At 37.9% G+C, this 20,509-nt stretch overlaps 1 protein-coding gene across 16 annotated transcripts in view; it reads right to left on the bottom strand.

Moving 5' to 3' along the window:
• The window catches only part of SOX6 (SRY-box transcription factor 6), a 480,108-nt gene that overhangs the window by 240,621 nt on the left and 218,978 nt on the right, over positions 1 to 20,509 (bottom strand). For all 16 annotated transcript variants that reach the window (XM_067540705.1, XM_067540707.1, XM_067540708.1 and 13 more), the window contains one exon: positions 14,310 to 14,520. In XM_067540705.1, coding sequence (XP_067396806.1) covers positions 14,310 to 14,520 — 211 coding nt within the window. The remainder of the gene's footprint in view (positions 1 to 14,309; positions 14,521 to 20,509) is intronic.

Raw genomic sequence — 20,509 nt, 5'->3', positions numbered from 1 at the left:
ACTACTGGTATAGCACTGGCTAAAATTGCTAATAAAGATTAACAGAGACATAGAAAAGTGAGGAAATTATTGAATAGAACTGTTTTATAAACCGTCTTTTTTATTCACTAACAAATTTAACTTGATGTCTAAAGTTGCATGTCTAACAATAATCTGTTCTATGATTTGGTATTCAGGCAATGCAATGCAGTAGATAAGATAACCTTATCTAGACATTATACCATAGGAACAAGAGACACACTAAACATGCTGGAACAAATGTTCCAAGTGAATTATTAATTAACTGGCTAATTAAAGATATATCAAAACCTATTAATAAAGCTGCAACAAACGAATTTACATAGACAAAAACAGAAACAGTTCATAAAGAAAACTGAGACTTTAACGTAAAGGAAGCTTATTATAAGAGGTAGCACATTCAGGCGTTAGGTTTTTAACATTCCTTCTGTGAAATTCAAAATCCTCTGTAAAATATTAAAACAACAGTGAATATGTATGCAAACGGTGGCAAAATTATTTCTGGGTAATTCAGTTAATAGAGTCACTCCACAAATGAATTTGGCCCAGAGCCTCTGATTTTCACTGGCAAGCTCTTTTGACACTTTATCAAACCTCTGCCCTTTGTGTTAGTTTTTGTTTCATTGTAAATATTTAATGGCAACCTGCTTGTTACATATTTAAGATAGGAGAGGAAGTATTAATACCTGTAATAGGATCCAGACATATTTAAGCATCAGACAGGTAGGTAAATTCAAAGACACATTTAAAGAGCGAAATTCTGCCCTCATTGGCACCCTCAACAAATGCAATGTGGTTGTAAATGGCAGCAAAATTTGACCTAAAGACTTTATGAGAAATTAATAGGAATTTGCACCAAAGAGATGACATATATGGATGAGCTAATGAGTTTTCAGTTACGTTTTGCCACTTCAGGGTCTCTACCTTGTAGCATTCAGAAATACTAGAATGTGTGAAAATGTCAACTTTCTTGTACCGTTTTCAAACAGATAAAGTACAAAATAGTATACAAGTTCACTGAAGCTATAAGTGATGTAAAGATGATGCCTGCAGCTCAGAGGGCGATACGAGTCACATCAGATCAGCTGAGAATCACATGAAAACAGCAGGTGATTGAAAAATTTAATCTGATAACAATGCATTATAACTGCATTTCAAAGTACAGCAAATAGTTATGTAAGAGCTGCCTCATTCTTTTCACTCCAAAGCATTAATAACATATACAATAACAAAAAAAGAGAAAGCAAATACTTGTTTATATATAGGGCACCGTGCCCAGAAACTTCATTGTACCTAACCAAATATAACTAAAAATATATTCTGATTAATAAAAGACAATAATATTAAATAAGTTCCAAAATGTTATGCTGCAGAACATTTTGGCATGGCTTTGCATGATTGGCTGTCTGTGCTAAAGAGCAGCCCTAGACTGGAATAGCAAGGGTGTGAGGTATGTTAGCAGAGCTATCTGGGAATGTTTACGCAATATTTGCCTACATTAGTACATCAGCCAGGGCTATTATGCTCTCCTTTTCATGATATCTCAATCTTAACTATAGCAGAGTTACCGCTCTGTTAAGTTATTAAAGAAAAGAGGAAAAGGGAGGATTCTGACGTGCATGTCTACTAACTCATTTAATTTTGGTTATGTTTTGGAGTCCAGTATGCCAATGAGCATATAAGGAAGGAAGCTGTCTAATTGCATGCGGGGATTAAAAGGATTCATCACAACGCAAAGCATGTATAGGTGACATTAAAAAAATTTTGGCCCAAAAACTGGATTATGTTTTGTTTCTGAGTTCAACTTTGTGTTCACACTGGTAATACAATATGCATTGGGACATGAGAAGACAGAGGTAGGGCCAGAACTTGAATTACAGAGATAACAGGGGCTCATATATATTTTGATTCTGCTCCTGCAGAAGTCACTAGCAAAACTCCAGTTGGCTTCAGTGGAACTGGATCAGGCCCAGAGTGCAGTGTGAAAGGCCGTAAGATCAATAGATGGACAAACCGGATCCAGGTGTATATGGACATAACCTTGTAAAAGTAAATGGAGTTAGGCTTGCTTACTGCAGGGCTGAGTTTGGCTGATATACTCTGAAGAAGAAGAAGAAGAAGAAGAAGAATATTGGTAACAAACTGATCTGAATGTTATTATACTGAACTAAATTGTTCCTTCTTACAGAGAGAAATTCAAAACCACATTCCTCTTGCCCATAAGAAGACACTGAAACAGTACACACTTTTAACCTGACTTCCTTTATATTGTAAGCCTCAAGAGAAGAAACAATCTCCAAAAAATATTTAACTAACTTAAAAAATATGTTTTTAAATAAAAATACATAAAAAGAATTAACTGATTTTATTCAGTGCTTAGTGGCTTTTAATAATAAATAAAACTTGCATGGATGTTGAATAGACATGGTTTCCTTAACATAAAATTTGTTTGGGTTTAATTAGCACAGCTGAGGACTGATCTTAATAATTTTATGTTGTTTACACTGGAGGCAGTTTCCCGCAAGCCTGCCAGCCAGCATCGCTCGTGGAGGAAGTGACATCCTGTATTTTCAGACTAAAACACAGAGGTGAGAGCAGATGCTCCCTCTGCTCACTGAGCTGGGCAGCCTGATTGTATAGCTGCCTCCTTCAGCCTCCTTCTGTATTTTATGTGGCAACATTATGAAGTTGTCAAAATTATTTTTAAGTAATGATAAGGTATCGAAACCAACTACTGTACAGGAAAATACGGAATAGATCAGCATTTAAAATGTACACAACACTGAGCATTTTTTACTGCTGTTTCTTTAAGAAAAGCAGATCTAATTAGTTATATCTCTAAAGTGCGTATCTAGCATTTTTATTATGTATTATAACATTTTGCTTAGAGCTGACATTTTTATTCTGACAAGTACTGTCTGGAGAGCTCTCAATAAATAATACATTTACAATTTTCAGTAAATAAGCAGTGGACACAAGTCGTTATCCTTACTTACAGCTGCCCCTCTCTAATAGTGCTTTTACAGGTAAGGTAACTATTCAGTCCAATGCAATACTCTCAGTGCTGGAAAGATTTTCATTCATTACCACGGCCACAAGCACTTAAAGCACTTTTAGGACCTGTTACAAAACAGCAGGAATGGCAGAGCAAATAGGACTAACTAAAACTAAAGTTCATCACCAAAGAAACCTGAGATTATTCACCTAAAGACTTGAAAATTCACTTGCACAAAGGTTGACATACATGGTGCTGAAGCCATCAAAAGAATAGAAATATTTTCTTTAGAGATTTTTATATTAAAGCTGATAATTGTAGAAAAGATTTCAGTGTGGCCCATATTAATTTGCTAAATCTAAATCTGACTACACAGCATATACTTCAGTTTCTATTCTAAAACATGTTCTGATCATAATATTGTTAGCTTTACAGTACATTAGAAATGGCAATGAAGTTTGAATTTAGTTATCCGCTGCCGAGTCCACACAACTGAAGCAGCTTTGCATATTTTTATAGCTGTTAACTCAATAATGTTCTTAACCATGGAGCCTGATTTTCTTTCATCTGTATCCATTTACACTGAATTTGCCTTTCTGATTCTCATAAGGGAAGAGCTTGTTGTTTCGATAGCTCCCCACATGTTCTTATTTGCTGTTATGGTGCTTATAAGATAACTGATAGGTCTCTGAGTCAAATATTGCACAGGTAGGTAAGTCATAGTCAGAAAAGTATCAGAAACGTAGGTGAGTGTACTGCAATAAATCACAGATGAAATTGTATTTGATAGAAAAGCGGAGACATTTTATCATAATAGTCAAAAATGTAAAATTCTCTCTCTAGAGCTGGGGCCTAGGGGAAAGAGGTTTACTGGGGTTGCCGGCAAAGAAAGAAGGTGGAAACTGGAGGCACAGGGATGGAGAACATTGTGGGAGGATAACAGAGGAATAATCATTGTTGGATGAGCTCAGGAGGTGCTGACATTTAAAGGATCCAGGTTCAATTCAGCTTAATCCATCCCTGTCTGCAAGGCAGTCTATATTTGGACCTCAGAGAAGCTAACTGAAGAAAGACAGCAACGCTCTGAGTACTACTAGAGAGGTAATTAATCATAATGGGTAGCTGATGTGAGTAAATAGACTCAGATTCATAAACGTTAAGGCCAGAAGGGACCATTATGACAATCTAGTCTGACCTGCACAACGCAGGCCATAGAACCTAACCCACCCACTCTCGTAAAAGACACCTAAATTTAAGGTGAGTGCCTAAAAAAAAGTGACAGTGAACACACCACAATAAATAATCAAAAAGTTAGCTTTGTTAGAAGAGACGACCCAATTTGCAAAATTCAGATCTGTGTTTCAAGCACTCCACCAACCCAAAGCATGGAGCAGTTCACAGCCAGGCTTTGGGCTAAGGCCCGTCTCTGTTAGCTGGCAACAAATAGATTAAAAAGGTCCTAAAGAAATTCAAATGGAGCAAGTTCCAACAAGTAGCCAGTCTGAACCGGGACACAGAACCATCATCAAATATGCAGTGGATTGCTCGGGAAATGAAATATAGAGGATTTTACTTCCAAGTGCCTGGCTGATAGTGACCAAAGAGTTTTCCTCTGACAGCTACCCATGTAAAATGACCTGGTAATGTTACTGCAGCTCTTAGCAGTGCCCATATCACAAAAACCACCACCACAGTTGCTAATACCTGGTACTCTTGTTGGTTGTCTCAGATAGAGGCCAAAAAGTGACTGGGCATGGAAGCCAAAGTTCTTTTGCTCCCTACAGATGAGGCTCACTGGCAAAACTATCTATTAATCTAGTTAGATATTTATATGGCCCCTTTCTGCATAATATCTTAGGGCACTGTGGAGAAGCCTGTATTGCCCCATGTATGCTGTAATAATTTTGTGAACCAAAAAAACCCAGACAGGATGTTTTCTGTTGGCTGTCAGCCCAAGAGAGACCCTGAAGTATGATAAGAAATGACCCCTTATTTTACTCTGTATGGAGCCCAATGATGTGGGAGGAGATCCAGTAATCTCAAGTGATCAGGCATTCAGGTATTACCATGGTAAGCATCAATGCCAAACCCTAGGATAGACAGGTAGCTCTCCATCTCCTCTTCTTATTTAATATCTGACATTATATGCCAGCAATATTTACAAAATCAGTGACATATTTTGATCATGGAGTGAGTAGCTCTGAAATACTTTATGTACATATGAAATGAAGAAAGAAAAAAAGTAAAAACTGCACTAATAATCTTTTATACATGCCCTGGGCTGCAAAAGAATAGGATAAAATCTTATGACCAGCTATGGAGGGAGTTTGAAACCACAGAGGTTTACTCAGAGAGATCTGCTTCTTATGAGGAACCAATTGAGATAACTGATTGAGATAACCTATTTCTAATCTACTTCTACTTCTAATTGAGGAACCGATTGGGATCTAACTCTAGATCTACTTCTAATGAGGAACCGATTGAAATAACAGGGTGCTTTCTGCTAGTGTCCCCCAATTATTTGAATCCAACCCACTATGAAATGGGTTCATAGGATATAGCCATACATTTAAAGAAATGGAGATTAATGCAGTTTAAAATCCACAAGTTTGAAACAAGGCTGAAGACCCCCCATAACCACTGTAATTAAGGTATAGAACAAGCTACAATTTCTTTATAAAGGAAGAAAAAGCAGTGAAAATGAGTAACTATTGTGACTTTGTGAGAGACCATGCAAAGAACTGAGAGTATAAAAAGAAGAATGGAAAGATGCAGAGGAAACCACAGAGGACTAGAGAGAGTTAGTTCAGGCATGCGGCAAAGAGGTAAGCAACAGAAGAATACAGAACGAAAGAGGGAAAACATCCCTAATCTTTGTCTGTCATGTCTATTTAGACAGTGAACTCTTTACCAGAGGGACTGTCTATTACTCTGTTTGTACCATGCCCAACACAACAGGGTCCTGTTCTCAATTGGTCCATAGGCACTACCAGAAAAAAAATCACAATAACAACAGTAAAAAGAGGAATACCAAAGGCTTCTACAAATCTAACACACTGAGCAAAAAATGAATGCTAGAAAGAGAAGAGGCTCATTCAATAGAAGAAAGTACCAATCAGCTGTGAATGGATAAAGGCTAAGTTACTGAAGTGCTTTATTCCTTTCAAAAGAAAAAAAGAGAGAACTGTTAGTAAATACAGAAAAAAGAATGGCAATACAGTGTTGACTGTATACACGATCATCTGTGAATCTAAGGAAATTTGCTCATGGATTTGGGGTATGATCCTGCACCATTTAAGACAATGGAAGCTTTGCCACTGACTTTCATGGTGGGCACAGGATCAGGCCCTCACTTTGTTACCAGCAATTATTTGTGAAAATTCATGGCCACAAAGCAAGTAGTATTTGATTGATATATAGCAAGCCTGGTAAAGGTTTTTCAGAAGGGGAAAAAAGGACCATTAGATTGATGGTCTTTTCCCAAAGAGTTTACATTCAGTATCTGCGTACTGTGCCTCGCACAATGGGGCTCCAAGTCAAGAACTACCACAAAACAATACATTTCTATTATTTTTGGCAATCCTAACTTCAAACTATAGTAAAACTATGAAAGTAACTGTTCAAATAGAAAATATATCTATAAACATCCAAAACCCATGAAGAATAAAGAGCTGTGGATTATAAATGCCAAATATTTTAGGACAGACAATAATGCCATATTCAATGGAAACACTGGAGTAGGAATGTGGCAGAAATTTAATTGTCCAACTGGAATTAAATCTACACACTACTCTTGAGAAAAGTTCAAGGGCATATTCAATGCCCACAAGTAGCTAGGAACTCAATTCTTTGTCTCATCCAAAAGATAAAATCTCATGGAGCACTAAGTCCTTTAACACTATGCTGAGATAACAGTTCAGCATTAACTCAGAAAAAACAATGTCATCTACTCACTCACCAGAATCCCCAGAATTGGAAAATATGATGGTTGTCTACATGTTAGTTGTAGACTGTAAAAAATAATTAGGGAGAAAAAATTAGCACTGTGATCCAAGGAGGTATAACTAGGAATCATGCAGAGTAAACCAAACAGAAGAGCATTTCAACTAAATGTAAGGGACAAATAATTCTAAAAGTGAGATCTCTAAGGCTATGGGAACATCTCCCAAGAGAAGTGATGGAAGCCCTACTGCTTGAAACTGAACTGAAAGAGCTATATATTATAGGGATCAATCCTTTAATACCTGTGGGAAGATGAACAAAGAGTGTAGAACTGAAACTTGTTCATCCTCCCACAGGTATTAAAGGACTGATCCCAACAGTATAAGGGGAAAATGTAATGGATTTTTAAAAGTCCAATTCATAATGGATTTTAGAAGTCCAATTCACAAAATAATTCTAAAAGTTAGATCTCTAAATATTTTGTGAATTGAGTATATTCATAAAGCTATAATTGAAATGTAATGGCAATAGCACACTTACAGACCACACTGTATCCTCAGATATATTTGTGTAACTCCCAATGAAATCAATGTTAATTGCGCACATTTCCATGTACAATATTTTGTTTTCAATGTATCTTTAGTGCTATTTTGGAAGACTTTTTGTTTTGTTTTGCTCTTAGCTATTTTAACATTAACCCTTGAATTTTCACCAGCAAATAAAGGGTCAAAGAAGACAGCTGAAAAAAACATTGAATCGCTACACATTTTACTTTAGGCAAAATTTTCTATATTTATAAACTATCATACGTATACACTAACATGCATATTACCTATGAGTGTATGTTTAATGTATATTTTATATACATTTAGACATGTATACATGGCCAGCTCCATGTTACAGAAAGAGAGAGAAAGAGAGAGAGAGAGCACACGCTAACATAACAGACAGCAATGGATATATTAATATACCATTATTTATATAGAGGTATGTAATTCTACCCTGAATGGAAATTAAAAATCTCTGATTATCGCATGTTCAATTATGATCTTCAATGAGAAAACAAGAATGGGAAAAAGTTTATAAAAACCTTGTGCTAGAATTTTCAACTGAGCTTTGCTGAGAAATGATACTGTATACATTACATAGAATCAAGGTCAAAAGAGAAGTAGGACTGCAGGCCCTGAGTAATGAGGGCTTAGCACTTAGCAGAAATGACAGTCCAGTTTCCAGCTCAGGAGTGCCAGCTGACTGGCCATACTAGCATTCCATACTATGGAGTTGCACTGGTATCAACTCTGAAGGGAAATCTGCCCTCCAAGCTACAGACAAGATGTATGCTAGTAATTATTACTTGTAGAGGCTTAGGATGAGGTACAACAGAATGTTGGCTTGGAACCCACTCCTTCACCTAGAAGCAAGGCAGACCAGACAATGTAAATATGTCACACAAGAGCAGTAATTAGCAATGTTTTAGAAGTGACTTCTCTAATTGGAAGGATAGGATGTGTGGAGGGAAAGGGGGACACATAATTTTGACCAGGGTGCCAAACATGTGCACTCTTCATGTAAACACTAAAAAGAAACAATGTTTCTTCTTCACTCCAAAGTACTTAAAAAAAATAGATCAATGAAAAGCCCTCCCCAAAATTCTGTCCAGTTTATTTCCTTGTACAGAAAATTATTTTAAATGTAGTGTATTGATATCCAAAACTCTTAATGTTTGGTATGGCTCAGTTAAATTAGACACCTGGTCTCATTTCTGACCACTTAGACCACATGAGGATACATTTCAGCAAGTCTTTATGTACTCAGTTAAGTTACTTGTAAACACTAAATAGAATTTTATTATTTTTATATATAAATTCTGCCACATCTATTATCTTTCCAAAATCATTACAAATTAAGTCACAGGCTGTTTTAATGTGCAAGCTGTACAAGGACTGGGTTGGGAACTCATATTATTATTTGAGTTTTGCAGGTGATAGTCTTTTTCCAAATTACACATAACTCAAGAAACTGACCTAAGATATGTTTAGTCCTGTATTAGGTGCTTATGTTTGTAGTGTAATACACAAGGCATGATATTGGCTGAAGCACTATTATTAAAGAAAGATTAAAACAGCTGTACATTATGCTGAAGCACTCACTCTTTCCTCTGCAGACAGACGGTCCCGGATTACAAGGAGCACTTGGACCATTTAAATCACAACCAAATTTAACCAGCTGGGCCATATTCTCTTAGGCAATGCCTGTTGACCTCCTCAGTCACAGCTGCTCAAATGAAATTCTGATTAGACAACATAATTTCAGAAGCCAAAGGACTCTGATTAAATATATTTATTTAGACATGATAAAGTCTTTAAACTTGTATTCTTTTTCTCACAATGACCAGTTGCAGTAGGGCCCAGAAGCACCATATACAGATATAACTAGGAATCATGCAGAGTAAACAAAACAAAAGATTCCACCATATACAAGGATGACAGACATTTTATATTTGAAGCACACTATCAACTATGAAGCATTTTGCACTAGAGATTCATAGAATCATAGGGCTGGAAGGGACCTTGAGAGGTCATCTAGTCCAGTCCCTTGCACTCATGGCAGGACTAAGTAATATCTAGACCATCCCTGACAGGTGTTTGTCTAATCTGCTCTTTAAAATCTGCAATGATGGAGATTCCACAACCTCCTTAGGCAATTTATTCCAGTGATTAACCACCCTGACAGTTAGGAAGTTTTTCCTAGTGTCCAACCTAAACCTCCGTTGCTGCAGTTTAAGTCCATTGCTTCTTGTCCTGTCCTCAGAGGCCAAGAACAATTTTTCTCCCCCTCTCAGTCTTCTCTTCTCTAGCCTAACAAACCCAGTTCTTTCAGTCTTGCCTCATAGGTCATGTTTTCTAGACCTTTAATCATTTTTGTTGCTCTTCTCTGGACTTTCTCCTATTTGTCCACATCTTTCCTGGAATGTGGCACCCAGAACTGGACACAATACTTCAGTTGAGGCCTAATCAGCACGGAGTAGAGCGGAAGAATTACTACTCGTGTTTTACTTACATGTTCGCTTTTTTTGCAACAGCATTACACTGTTGACTGATATTTAGCTGGTGGTCCACTATGACCCCCAGATCCCTTTCCGCAGTACTCCTCCCTAGTCAGTCATTTCCCATTTTGTACGTGTGCAACTGATTGTTCCTTCCTAAGTGAAGTACTTTGCATTTGTCCTTATTGAATTTCATCCTATTTACCTCAGACCAATTCTCCAGTTTGTCCAGATCATTCTGAAATATAATCCTATCCTCCGAAGCACTTGCAACCTCTCCCAGCTTGGTATCATCCGCAAACTTAATAAGTGTACTCTCTATGCCATTATCTAAATCATTTAAGAAAATATTGAACAGAACCAGACCCAGAACTGATCCCTGCGGAACCCACTTGTTATGTCCTTCCAGCATGACTGTGAACCATTGATAACTACTCTCTGGGAATGTTCCAGAGGGGTAGCCGTGTTAGTCTGTATACACAAAAACAACTTGAGTTCTGTAGCACTTTAAAGACTAACAATTTTAATTTCAGTAGGCATAAGCTTTCGTGAGCCTCAGCTCACTTCCTCAGATGCAATTGGTAGAAATGATACAGCAAAATAGGAAAGCCTCAAGTACCCAGCTTCCCCATTGTTATCTATGCCCTTGGATATGTAAATGTTGCCTTTTATATGTTTTCTAAGTTTCCTACAGAACTCTAGTTGTTTTTTCTCTGGGAATGGTTTTCCAACCAGTTTTGCACCCACTTTATAGAAGCTCCATCTAGGTTGTATTTCCCTAGTTTGTTTAAGAGAAGGTCATGCGGAACAGTATCAAAAACCTTACTAAAGTCAAGATACAACACATTTACCACCTCTCCCCATCCACAAGGCTTGTTACCCTGTCAAAGAAAGCTATCAGGTTCGTTTGACATGATTTGTTCTTGACAAATCCATGCTGACTGTTACTTATTACCTTATTATCTTCTAGATGTTTGCAAGTTGATTGCTTCGTTATTTGCTCCATTATCTTTCTGGGTACAGAAGTTAAGCTGACTGGTCTCTAATTACTCAGGTTGTCCTTACTTCCCTTTTTGTAGATGGGAACTATATTTGCCCTTTTCCAGTCTTCTGGAATCTCTCCTGTCTTCCTAGACTTTTCAAAGATAATCACTGATGGTTCAGATATCTCCTCAGTCAGCTCATTGGATATTCTAGGATGCATATCATCAGGCTCTGGTGACTTGAAGACTTTTAACTTGTCTAAGTAATTTTTAACTTGTTCTTTCCCTGTTTTAGCTTCTGATCCGGTCTTATTTTCACACTAACCGTAATCCACATACCACTAGTAGGCCAGAAATTTTATGAAGTTAAAGGTAACCTGGGAGAGGGGAGTCAGTACTGGTCACTGCAGGGGACGGAGTCAGGAGCTCTGGGTTTATTTCCAGCTCTGCTACCGACTCACTGCATGACCTGGCAATGGCCACATAGGGCCTAATTCAATTGGTCTGTTGACTTAATAGAAGTAGAACCGCGACCCTTAACCTTCCTATGACTAAGTTTCCTCCATGTAAAACTGCAAAAAAAGACTATTTACCTACCTCATTGGAGTGATGAGAGACTTTGTTTATAAAGTCCTTTGAGAAACACAGATAAAAAGCCCCACAGAATGAATATAGTAGTATGCAGTAGGAGTTAATGCTTCCTCTCCATTGAATTCATTGAGTTGTTGTATTAAGATGTCCCTCATTTATTGAAATTAGCAATTAATAGACAGTGGCTTTTGAATTTTCTGGACCAGGAGCACTGTTGTACTAGGTCATGACTACATCAGGGCTCAATATGAGTCATGCATACGACTCTTCAGCTGCTGTGGCTGTATATCATTTTCAGAAGAACCATATAAACTCTAAACAAGCCTATTTTGATTGTTATTTGCTGAAAGACAAACCTCTTAGGCCCAGCTATACTCAGGCAATTATTGGGTAGTTTAAAAGAAAGGGATTGCTACAGGACAAAAAGTGTTTACTAGCTTAGATTTCATTCCTGAAACTGACTGAGTGCAAGCACAGGGTCTGCTCGCACATAATCAGTTGCAAGATCAGAGCCTTAAAACATTTAATTGAAACTAATTTTTAAATGTTCATTTTATTCAGATCAAACAAGTGTGAAAAATTGTGGATCACAGGTTTGCATTACCTATTTGTTTTTCAGGTAAACACTAGGGTAGGTACATTCAGCATTTTGCTATTCCACACACACAGGTACCTAAATCTGCCACAAGAATTATAATCTATTTCCACTCAGTATAAAAACTAAAAATATCTGAGATTTTGGAGCATGAAATACACTATACAACTGCAAGTATTTGCTGCAAATTAATTTTCTATAATCGCTGATTAAAACACAGTGCAAATTGATGCCCAACCATTATTTCTTGCAATAGTCAGGTGACCTTTCTCTATCAAAGTAACTGGGCAAAAACGTGAAAATAATTTAACATGAAGATGTGGTCAGCCACTTTTGTACCAAAATAAAGAGGCATTAAAATAAACAGTTCTTTAGCAGTAGCTGTTCCTCAGAGCAAGTTTTATAAATCATGCAAACATCCCTCTTCATTTGGTGGGAATATGGAGCATGGATAACTCTTACATTCAGTAAAAAGTGATATTTTTCTTGTATAAAGTACCTCTCTTAGATCAAATCAACCCCCAGTGTATACTAGTAAAGAGGGAGGACAGAAAAAACACCAGAATTATAATAGGAAGAGAAGTTAAAGTGCTTAATCCATCACAGCAAAATATTAACTGTAAGCTATTTTATGCACATTTGTTTTTGCACTCCACACAGTGCACTTTTGGAAAAGTCTTAATGTAGTTTCACTATGATCAACAACAACTTGCAAACTCCAGATGCAAATATGAGCCAAGATGCCTTTGATTAGCATGTAGTACAGAACAACTGTTATCTGACTGTAAAAAACGATTTTGCCAAAGTAAAATTTAAAATAGTTTCCTAGTCTAGCCATCAAACATAAGAAATAATTTTTAAAAGAATGATCTTTACAGTTGAAAACAGACAGATGGTTCACAAAAATCTAGGACATTCTATGGAAATGCTTCTCCCGCTTAGGAAAGGACACCTATAGAACAGTTAACTGTGTGCCTGTCATTTAAAAACTATGCCAAGAAATGTAAAAACCTTCATAAATCTACCTCCCTGCATACTTTCCCCATATTTAAATTGATTGTATCCATTTCAATTTTCAATAGAATTCTAGTTTGCTACAGAGTCTGAAGATCTCACAGCGTACCCTTTAAAGCCTGTGGACCACATTCTCAAGACCAGAATGTTACAGCCCCTTTAACCCAGAAATACCCACCAATTGGTGGGGGGAGTGGAAGACTCTGTGACTGTGAGTGTCCTTCTCTTGCATATATTTTCTCCCAACCCCTGTCCTGACTCTGACATCCCCTCCACTCACCTCTTCCCTAATACAGACACTGTGCAGGTCTACCCATGGGCTCAGGGACTGGGAGGATGAGGCCACATAGGCTGCTGAGGCTTTACTACACCTGAAATGGGGAGACGTCTGTGCAGAAGAATCCATCCATGTACAGATCTAGAAAGATGAACTCATTTCCCCAATTTTATTTGGCCCTTATTCAGGCAAAACTCTCATTTAAGTCAGAGAGGATTATGCTGACTAAGAATAGAATATAAGCTGATTCGTAGTATCAAGATTTGTCCCTATTTTTGTATTTCCTTTTGACACTTGCAACAATATATGTGCATTTTGTAAAATTTTATAGAACATATTTCTTCAGTCACAGATCTAGAAATACAGGTTAGAGCTAACTCCTCCTTACCTCTAAAACAACTACCTAGCTGCAAAAGTTGGGATGAATAAAGTGAAGAAAGATGACAATTATTGAGATGAAATGACATAAGTAATGGTCTTTTTCACTTCTATTGTTTAAAAGAAATATTTTTCTCTTAAAAGGAGAAAAAATACTGAAATATATCTGCAAACACCATGGGACCAGCTAGCAATTCATCATGATTTTTTAAATAAGCTGAGACTTCATCTAAGCTTAAATCTTTGCTTTGACTCATAGGCAACACCTAAAATTCAGAAAGTTTTTGGAAACCAAGGTATCTGTCTAACATGCCTAATGGATTGCAAACTGTCATTGCCATGGTAACCATGAATAACTTTTTCCCAGCTATTGCCAATTATGTACTTCTCTGGCTCTTGATACCCCACACATTTTTTAAGGCATTGAATGTGTAAGAAAAAAATATACAGAAGTCTTAACCCACACATACCTTCCTGTTCAGTCCTGGTCATTTCCTCTAGTTTCTTCTGTTTCAGTGTGTCCACCACATCGGCAAGGCTTCCTTTGCGGCGTTCTGGCGTTCCAAAATTAACACTGGTCATTAGCTCACTGCGATCGCGACCTCCTTCGTCGGGCTTGTGTGGTGAGGTAGAGGTATTCCGGAAGGAATATAAAGAACATAACTTATTACTCTCTGACTCCTGCAAAGAAACAACAAAACATGAAAATACAAAACACTTATATCTGCAACATTTGTATCAGATGACATTGAATGTATATAAATATTACAGTGAGGTGTTTACAACAGCAAATTAGGTAACTGTCTCTAAATTCCATGCTAAGGAATGGTCCTATTACCCATGCACCTGCAGAGATCTCCCAGTTTCCCGGAGCAAAATGAGGTTTAAGGAAGGTGATAGTCTTACAGAAATTTAGCTGCCTTGATTATGAAGTTTGATCCTTTTACTTATGCCCTGCCCTGTCCATGATTCTCAGCTTTCACAATTCCCCCTTAAGACACAAAATATTTCCTACTTTAAGAATGACATAGATTTTTTTGTGAGAAATAAGCAAGTGCCGTTTGTTTCAATGAATGCGTTAGGCCTCTGAAGTCTTCTCATGGTTTGCACAATTTGCGTATTGATTTCTTACATATGGTATCGATAAAGAAAGCACAGGAGAGGTCAAATTAAATACACTGGGCCATATTTTCAGTAAATCAGAAGAGCTCCACAACTTCCAAAGAGATAGACTAATTCATACTAGTTGAGGATCTGCTCCACTGCTTTTATAGAATCATAAAAATATTGGGCTGGAAGGGATCTCAAAAGGTCATTTAGTCTAGTCACACACAGTGAGGCAGGACCAATTATACCCAAACAATCTCTGTTAAGTATTTGTCTAACTTGTTCTTAATAACCTCCAATGACAGATTCCACAATCTCCCTTAGAAGCCTATTACAGTACTTAACTATCCTTATAGTTAGAAAGTTTTTCCTCATATCTAACCCAAATCTCCCTTGCTGCAGATTAAGCCCATTACTACTTGTCCTACCTTCAGTGGACATGAATAACAATTGATCACCATTCTCTTTATAACAGCCTTTAACTTATTTCAAGACTTATCAGGTCACCCCTCACTCTACTTTTTTCAGTACCTTATAGGTCAGGTTTTCTAAAACTTTTATCATTTTTATTGCTCTCCTCTGGTCTCTCTCCAATTTATCCACATCTTTCTTAAAATATGGCACCCAAAACTGGACAGAATACTCCAGCTCAGGTGTCACCAGTGCTGAGTAGACAATTACCCGCCATGTCTTACATATGACACTCCTATTTTACACCCCAGAATGATATTCGTCTTTTTTGTAACTGCATCTCATTGCTGACTCTTATTCAATTTGTGATCCACCATAATCCCCACATCTTTTCTCACAGTACTACTGCCTAATCAGTTATTCTCAAATTTGTATTTTTGCATTCAATTTTTTCTTCCCAAGTGCAGTACTTTGCACTTGTCTATACTGAATTTCATCTTGTTGATTTCAGACCAATTCTCCAATCTGTCAAGGTCTCCTTGAATTCTAATCTTGTCCTTTAAAGTGCTTGTAACCCTTCCCATCTTGGTGTCATATGCAAATTTTATAACCAAACTCTCCACACCATTATCTAAGTCATTAATGAAAAAGTTGAATAGTACCACACCCAGGAAAGACCTCTGCATGACCCCACTAGTTACATCCCTCCTAGTTTGACAGGAACACATTGATAACTACATTTTGAATACAGACTTTCAACCAGTTATGTACCCACCTAACAATAATTTAATTTAGATCACATTTCCCTAGTTTTCTTCTGAGAGTATCATGTGGGACTGTGTCAAAAGCCCTGCTAAAATCAAGATATATCACGTCTACTGCTTCCCCCTATCCACTAGACAAGGAACCCTGTCCAAGAAGGAAATTAGGTTGGTTTGGCATGATTTATACTTCACAAATTCATGTTGGCTTTAACCTGTTCTTTCCCTGTTTTGGCTTATGCTCCTTCCCCCTTGTTATTAATCCTGTTAAGCATCTGGTCAGAATTAATCTTTTTAGTGAAGACTGAAGTAAAATAGGCATTAAACACCTGTTTTCTTGATGTCCTTCCCTACTAAGCAGAGGAACCCTACTTTCTTTCATCTTTCTCTTGTACCTAATGTATTTATAAAGCCTCTTCTTATTGCCTTTTTTTGTCCCTTGCTAGGTGTAACTCATTTTGTGCCTTCACCCTTCTGATTTTGTCCTTACATGCTTACACTATTACTTTGTATTCATCCTTAGCAATTTGTCCATGTTTCCACTTTCTGTAGGATTCTTTTGGATTTTCAGGTCATTAAAGAGCTCCTGGTGGAGCCATATTGGCGTCTTACTAGTCTTCCTGTCTTTGCTTTGCATCGGGATAATTTGCAGTTATGCCTTTAATATTTTCTCTTTAGAAACTGTCAGTTCTCCAGAACTCCACTTTCCAGATTTTCTTCTCATGGGACCTTACCTACCGGTTCTCTGAGTTTGTTAAAGTCTGCTTTTTTGAAGTCCATTATTCTTATTCTGCGGTTTTTACTTCTTCCTTTCCTTAGAATCATGAAATCTATCATTTAATGTTCACTTTCACCCAAACTGCCTTCTATCTTCAGATTAAAAGGAACAGAGGAAATCAAACACATATTTAAACTGAGCATATGATATACATATATGCACACTCATGTATTGTTCTGTTACTTCTGTCTTTAGGTCATGTCCTTTTCTTACAGAATACTAAAATAGAATACTTCCAGTATACACAACTGGAAGTAATTTTACAGACTTACCCAGAAAAGAATGAGCAAACAAATTAATTTTAGGGGAAAAAAGTTATGTACACTGATATGTATGAGTATTGGGATTGTGTATGCCAAATGAGGTATTTGTATGACTTACATAATAAAAATTATACAAAGTATCAGCAATAAAGATGGCATCTTTCTTGGCAATAGGAAGAAATTAGTATTTGACAAAGAAGCTAAAAACTAAGCACTAAAGAGCAACTGCTAACATCTTCGTCTCGTTGCTCTCACCATGTTGCCCATCCTTGAATACCTTAACTGGTTTCTTCTCTTGCTGTATTAAACTCAAGCTCCCCAGTCTCATGTCCAAGGGCCTCATCTACATCTCTGCTCTCATTTTCTCTTAGTAGAATTCGCTGAAATGGATATAAGATTGGATTCTCAAATCTCCCCCTTAAAACGTCCTCTCCGAAAATTACCCTTGCCCTCTTCTTTCCCAAATTATTGCTCTCTATCTTAATTTTGTTGATCTTATCTAGATAAGATTGTGAACAGCCTGGGGCAAGGAATATGTCTAGAAAGTACTGTGTAAGTTTCCAGTACTATACTTAAAACAAAATAATAGTAATAATAGTAATACATGGTAGGCTTGATAGAAGACGTGTAAGTACTATCGAGAACCATTCTCCTAATGCCATTGCAAATGCATACCATTCAAAATAAACAATAGTTACTTACTACCCTCTGAGTTGAAGTAGTACAGTGTAGAATATTTGCTATGGAGTGCCCCGGGTGAAATGGAAGTCTGATGAAAAAGTGACTATACAAAATTAATCCTGCTCCAAACTTGATGGGATTAAGAAATGGCCATGTAAAACTGCAGTATGAACAATACGAACAATGAACAAGTGTGGTAAGGGCCACTGATGACAGAAGATAGTGGTGACAAATCACCATCTACCAGTAGATTCAGCATGACATTATTACCATCATCTGCAAAGGAGGGAATATTTAATAGTTATTCTGACAATGCATTTGTTCACTGTGAAGGGGTGTGCTTCCCACATTCACCCTGAAGAGGTTAATGTAGGTCAGATTGACCAATGAACCTATTAGGTTGCGCAGGTGAATATTTACACTGAGAGGAAAGCCCTAATTAAGGGAAGCTATGGAGGAACAGGAGGGACTTCTATAAAGCCAGGGAACTGGTAGCAGAAAGGGGGCTGGCTGCAAGTCACTTTCCCTGGGACAAAGCAGAGAAAGGGGTTTTAGACTAAAGAGGAAGGTTTTGTCTAGCAGACCCAGCAGATAGCAGTTTAGCTAGGGTTGAGAATGAGAGCCTGGGATAGGCAAAGTAGGAGGTAATCCAGGTCAGAGGGAAGATTTGGAGTAGTACAGACTTGGGTACCATAGGCCCCTGGACTGGAACCCAGAGCAAAGGGCAGACCTGGGTTCCCTTATCGGCCACTGAACGAGTGACACAATCAGGGTAGTGATCTTGGAGACTGTCCGGGACCATTTGTACCGGGGGTGACTTAGCAGGGCAGTGGACTTAAGCTCTGCCTGGGACACAGTGGAGGACTTGACAGAACCTCAGAAGGGGAGGATTATTGTGACTTGGCTGTAGAGCTAAACTATGAAGACAAGGTGCTGCGGCTCCTGAGAGGTACCTCAGAGCAACACAGTGAGACAACAGGCCAAGAAACCTCAAGAAGAGAGCATCAGGCTGAAACAGCTGATGCTCAGAGTAGCCAGGAGAATGCACCCCCCCCCCCCCGGTGGTGATTAGTGAACCCCATGACATTCACCAAGATAGAAAACTAAAATAAGACTTTGCACCATAACAGAAGCAGCAGCAATTGGGGCAACACGGCAGGAATGGCAGAAGTCATGCCAAGATCAAATCCAAGAAGACGTGACATTGTATGCAATTATCTACCCCTATTTTTCAATCTATTGGATCCAATATAGCCCCAAAATCCCCTCTGAGCAGCAACCACAATCAATCTCTCTCTCTACCCCGCACACATACATTGAGTTAGTGCTTAAAAGACACCATCTTCCTGGGGTTTGCTTTTATTGTTAACTTAAACAACGGTATAACAGTAAAAGCATAACTGGGTTCAAAAAATAATTAGCTACACTCATGGAGGATAGGTCCATAAATGACTATTGGCCAAGATGTTCAGGGACTCAACACCATGCGCCGGTTGTCCCAGAACTTCTGAATTCCAGAAGCTGGGACAGGACAACAAGGGACAGATCACTCAATAATTGTTCTATTCTGTTCATTCCCTCTGAAGCATCTGGCACTAGCCACTGTCAGAAGACAGAATACTGGGCTAGATGGACTATTAGTCTGACCCTAAATGGACATTATTATTTTTTTTTAACAGCAATGCAAAGCAAAGCATAAATTTCAGTCTAAACCTACTCCTAGAGCTTAGCTTTTTCCCTGCAGAGCTTCTCAGTCTCTGTCCTAATTCTTTCTCATTCTTTCTAATCCAAAGCCCACTGAAGTCCATAGGAGTCTTTCCATTGGCTTCAATGGGTTTTGCATCAAGCCTTCAGAAAGGGATGCTAAGTTTATTTATATCTCCAGGTTGGAGATAATAGATACACCTGATCTGTAGAGTAATGATAAATAACGGAGTACCTGACATCCTGTCCCACCCTGGTGGCACACACGGAATGAGTCCAGCACAGATGTTCCCTGGATACAAAGGTTGCAACCTATATATGCTAGGTTCCATCACTGAACAGCAGAACCATACTGTTTGCATTTTGCCCAAAAACCTACATGCCCATAAAGGGGGAGGGGCACAATTTGATCTTGTGAAAATGTATATATACTGGGTAGACAAAGAGCAATAATCTGTGAGTGTGAAAACTGGATTGGTTTCAAGGAGTTGAAAGTAATTTACAATAAACCATATTCGGAGTTAATTATGAGAAGAATAAAGAACTGTGTTCCCAGGACTTGACAGCGCTGGAATCCCCAGCATTGGGATCTACATGAGACTACCCCATTTACAATTCCCAAACTGAACTGGCACTTTAAGAAACCCCACCTAGGATGAGTTCTTGAAACTCATTTGCCTCCAAAATTAGCAATGGGAAACAGAATAGCTGAGGAGTCAACAGGAAAACTGCACAAGCTGAAAGGTATTCAAGGGATTAAGTAGGCAAATGAAAAGACTGAAGGCCAGTCCAATGTAAATACCTAATCTAATAATAGCAGAATTATGCTAGAAAAATCTAAATGGCCAGCAAGTGCTCTTTTTTTTTTTTTTTTTTTTGCAGGAAAGAAAACTAATTCACATGTATTTGGGGCAATAATTTCTGAGATCCTAGCAATAAAAAAGATTGCAAAGTTAAAAAGGAAA

This window comes from Emydura macquarii, unplaced genomic scaffold (assembly GCF_026122565.2).
Source record: "Emydura macquarii macquarii isolate MOO-44397 ecotype Brisbane River unplaced genomic scaffold, CSIRO-AGI_Emac_v2 contig_587, whole genome shotgun sequence".
NCBI classification, from domain to species: domain Eukaryota; kingdom Metazoa; phylum Chordata; order Testudines; family Chelidae; genus Emydura; species Emydura macquarii.
The sequence above is the reverse complement of the archived record's forward strand: the minus strand, read 5'-3'. Positions and strand labels throughout refer to the sequence as shown.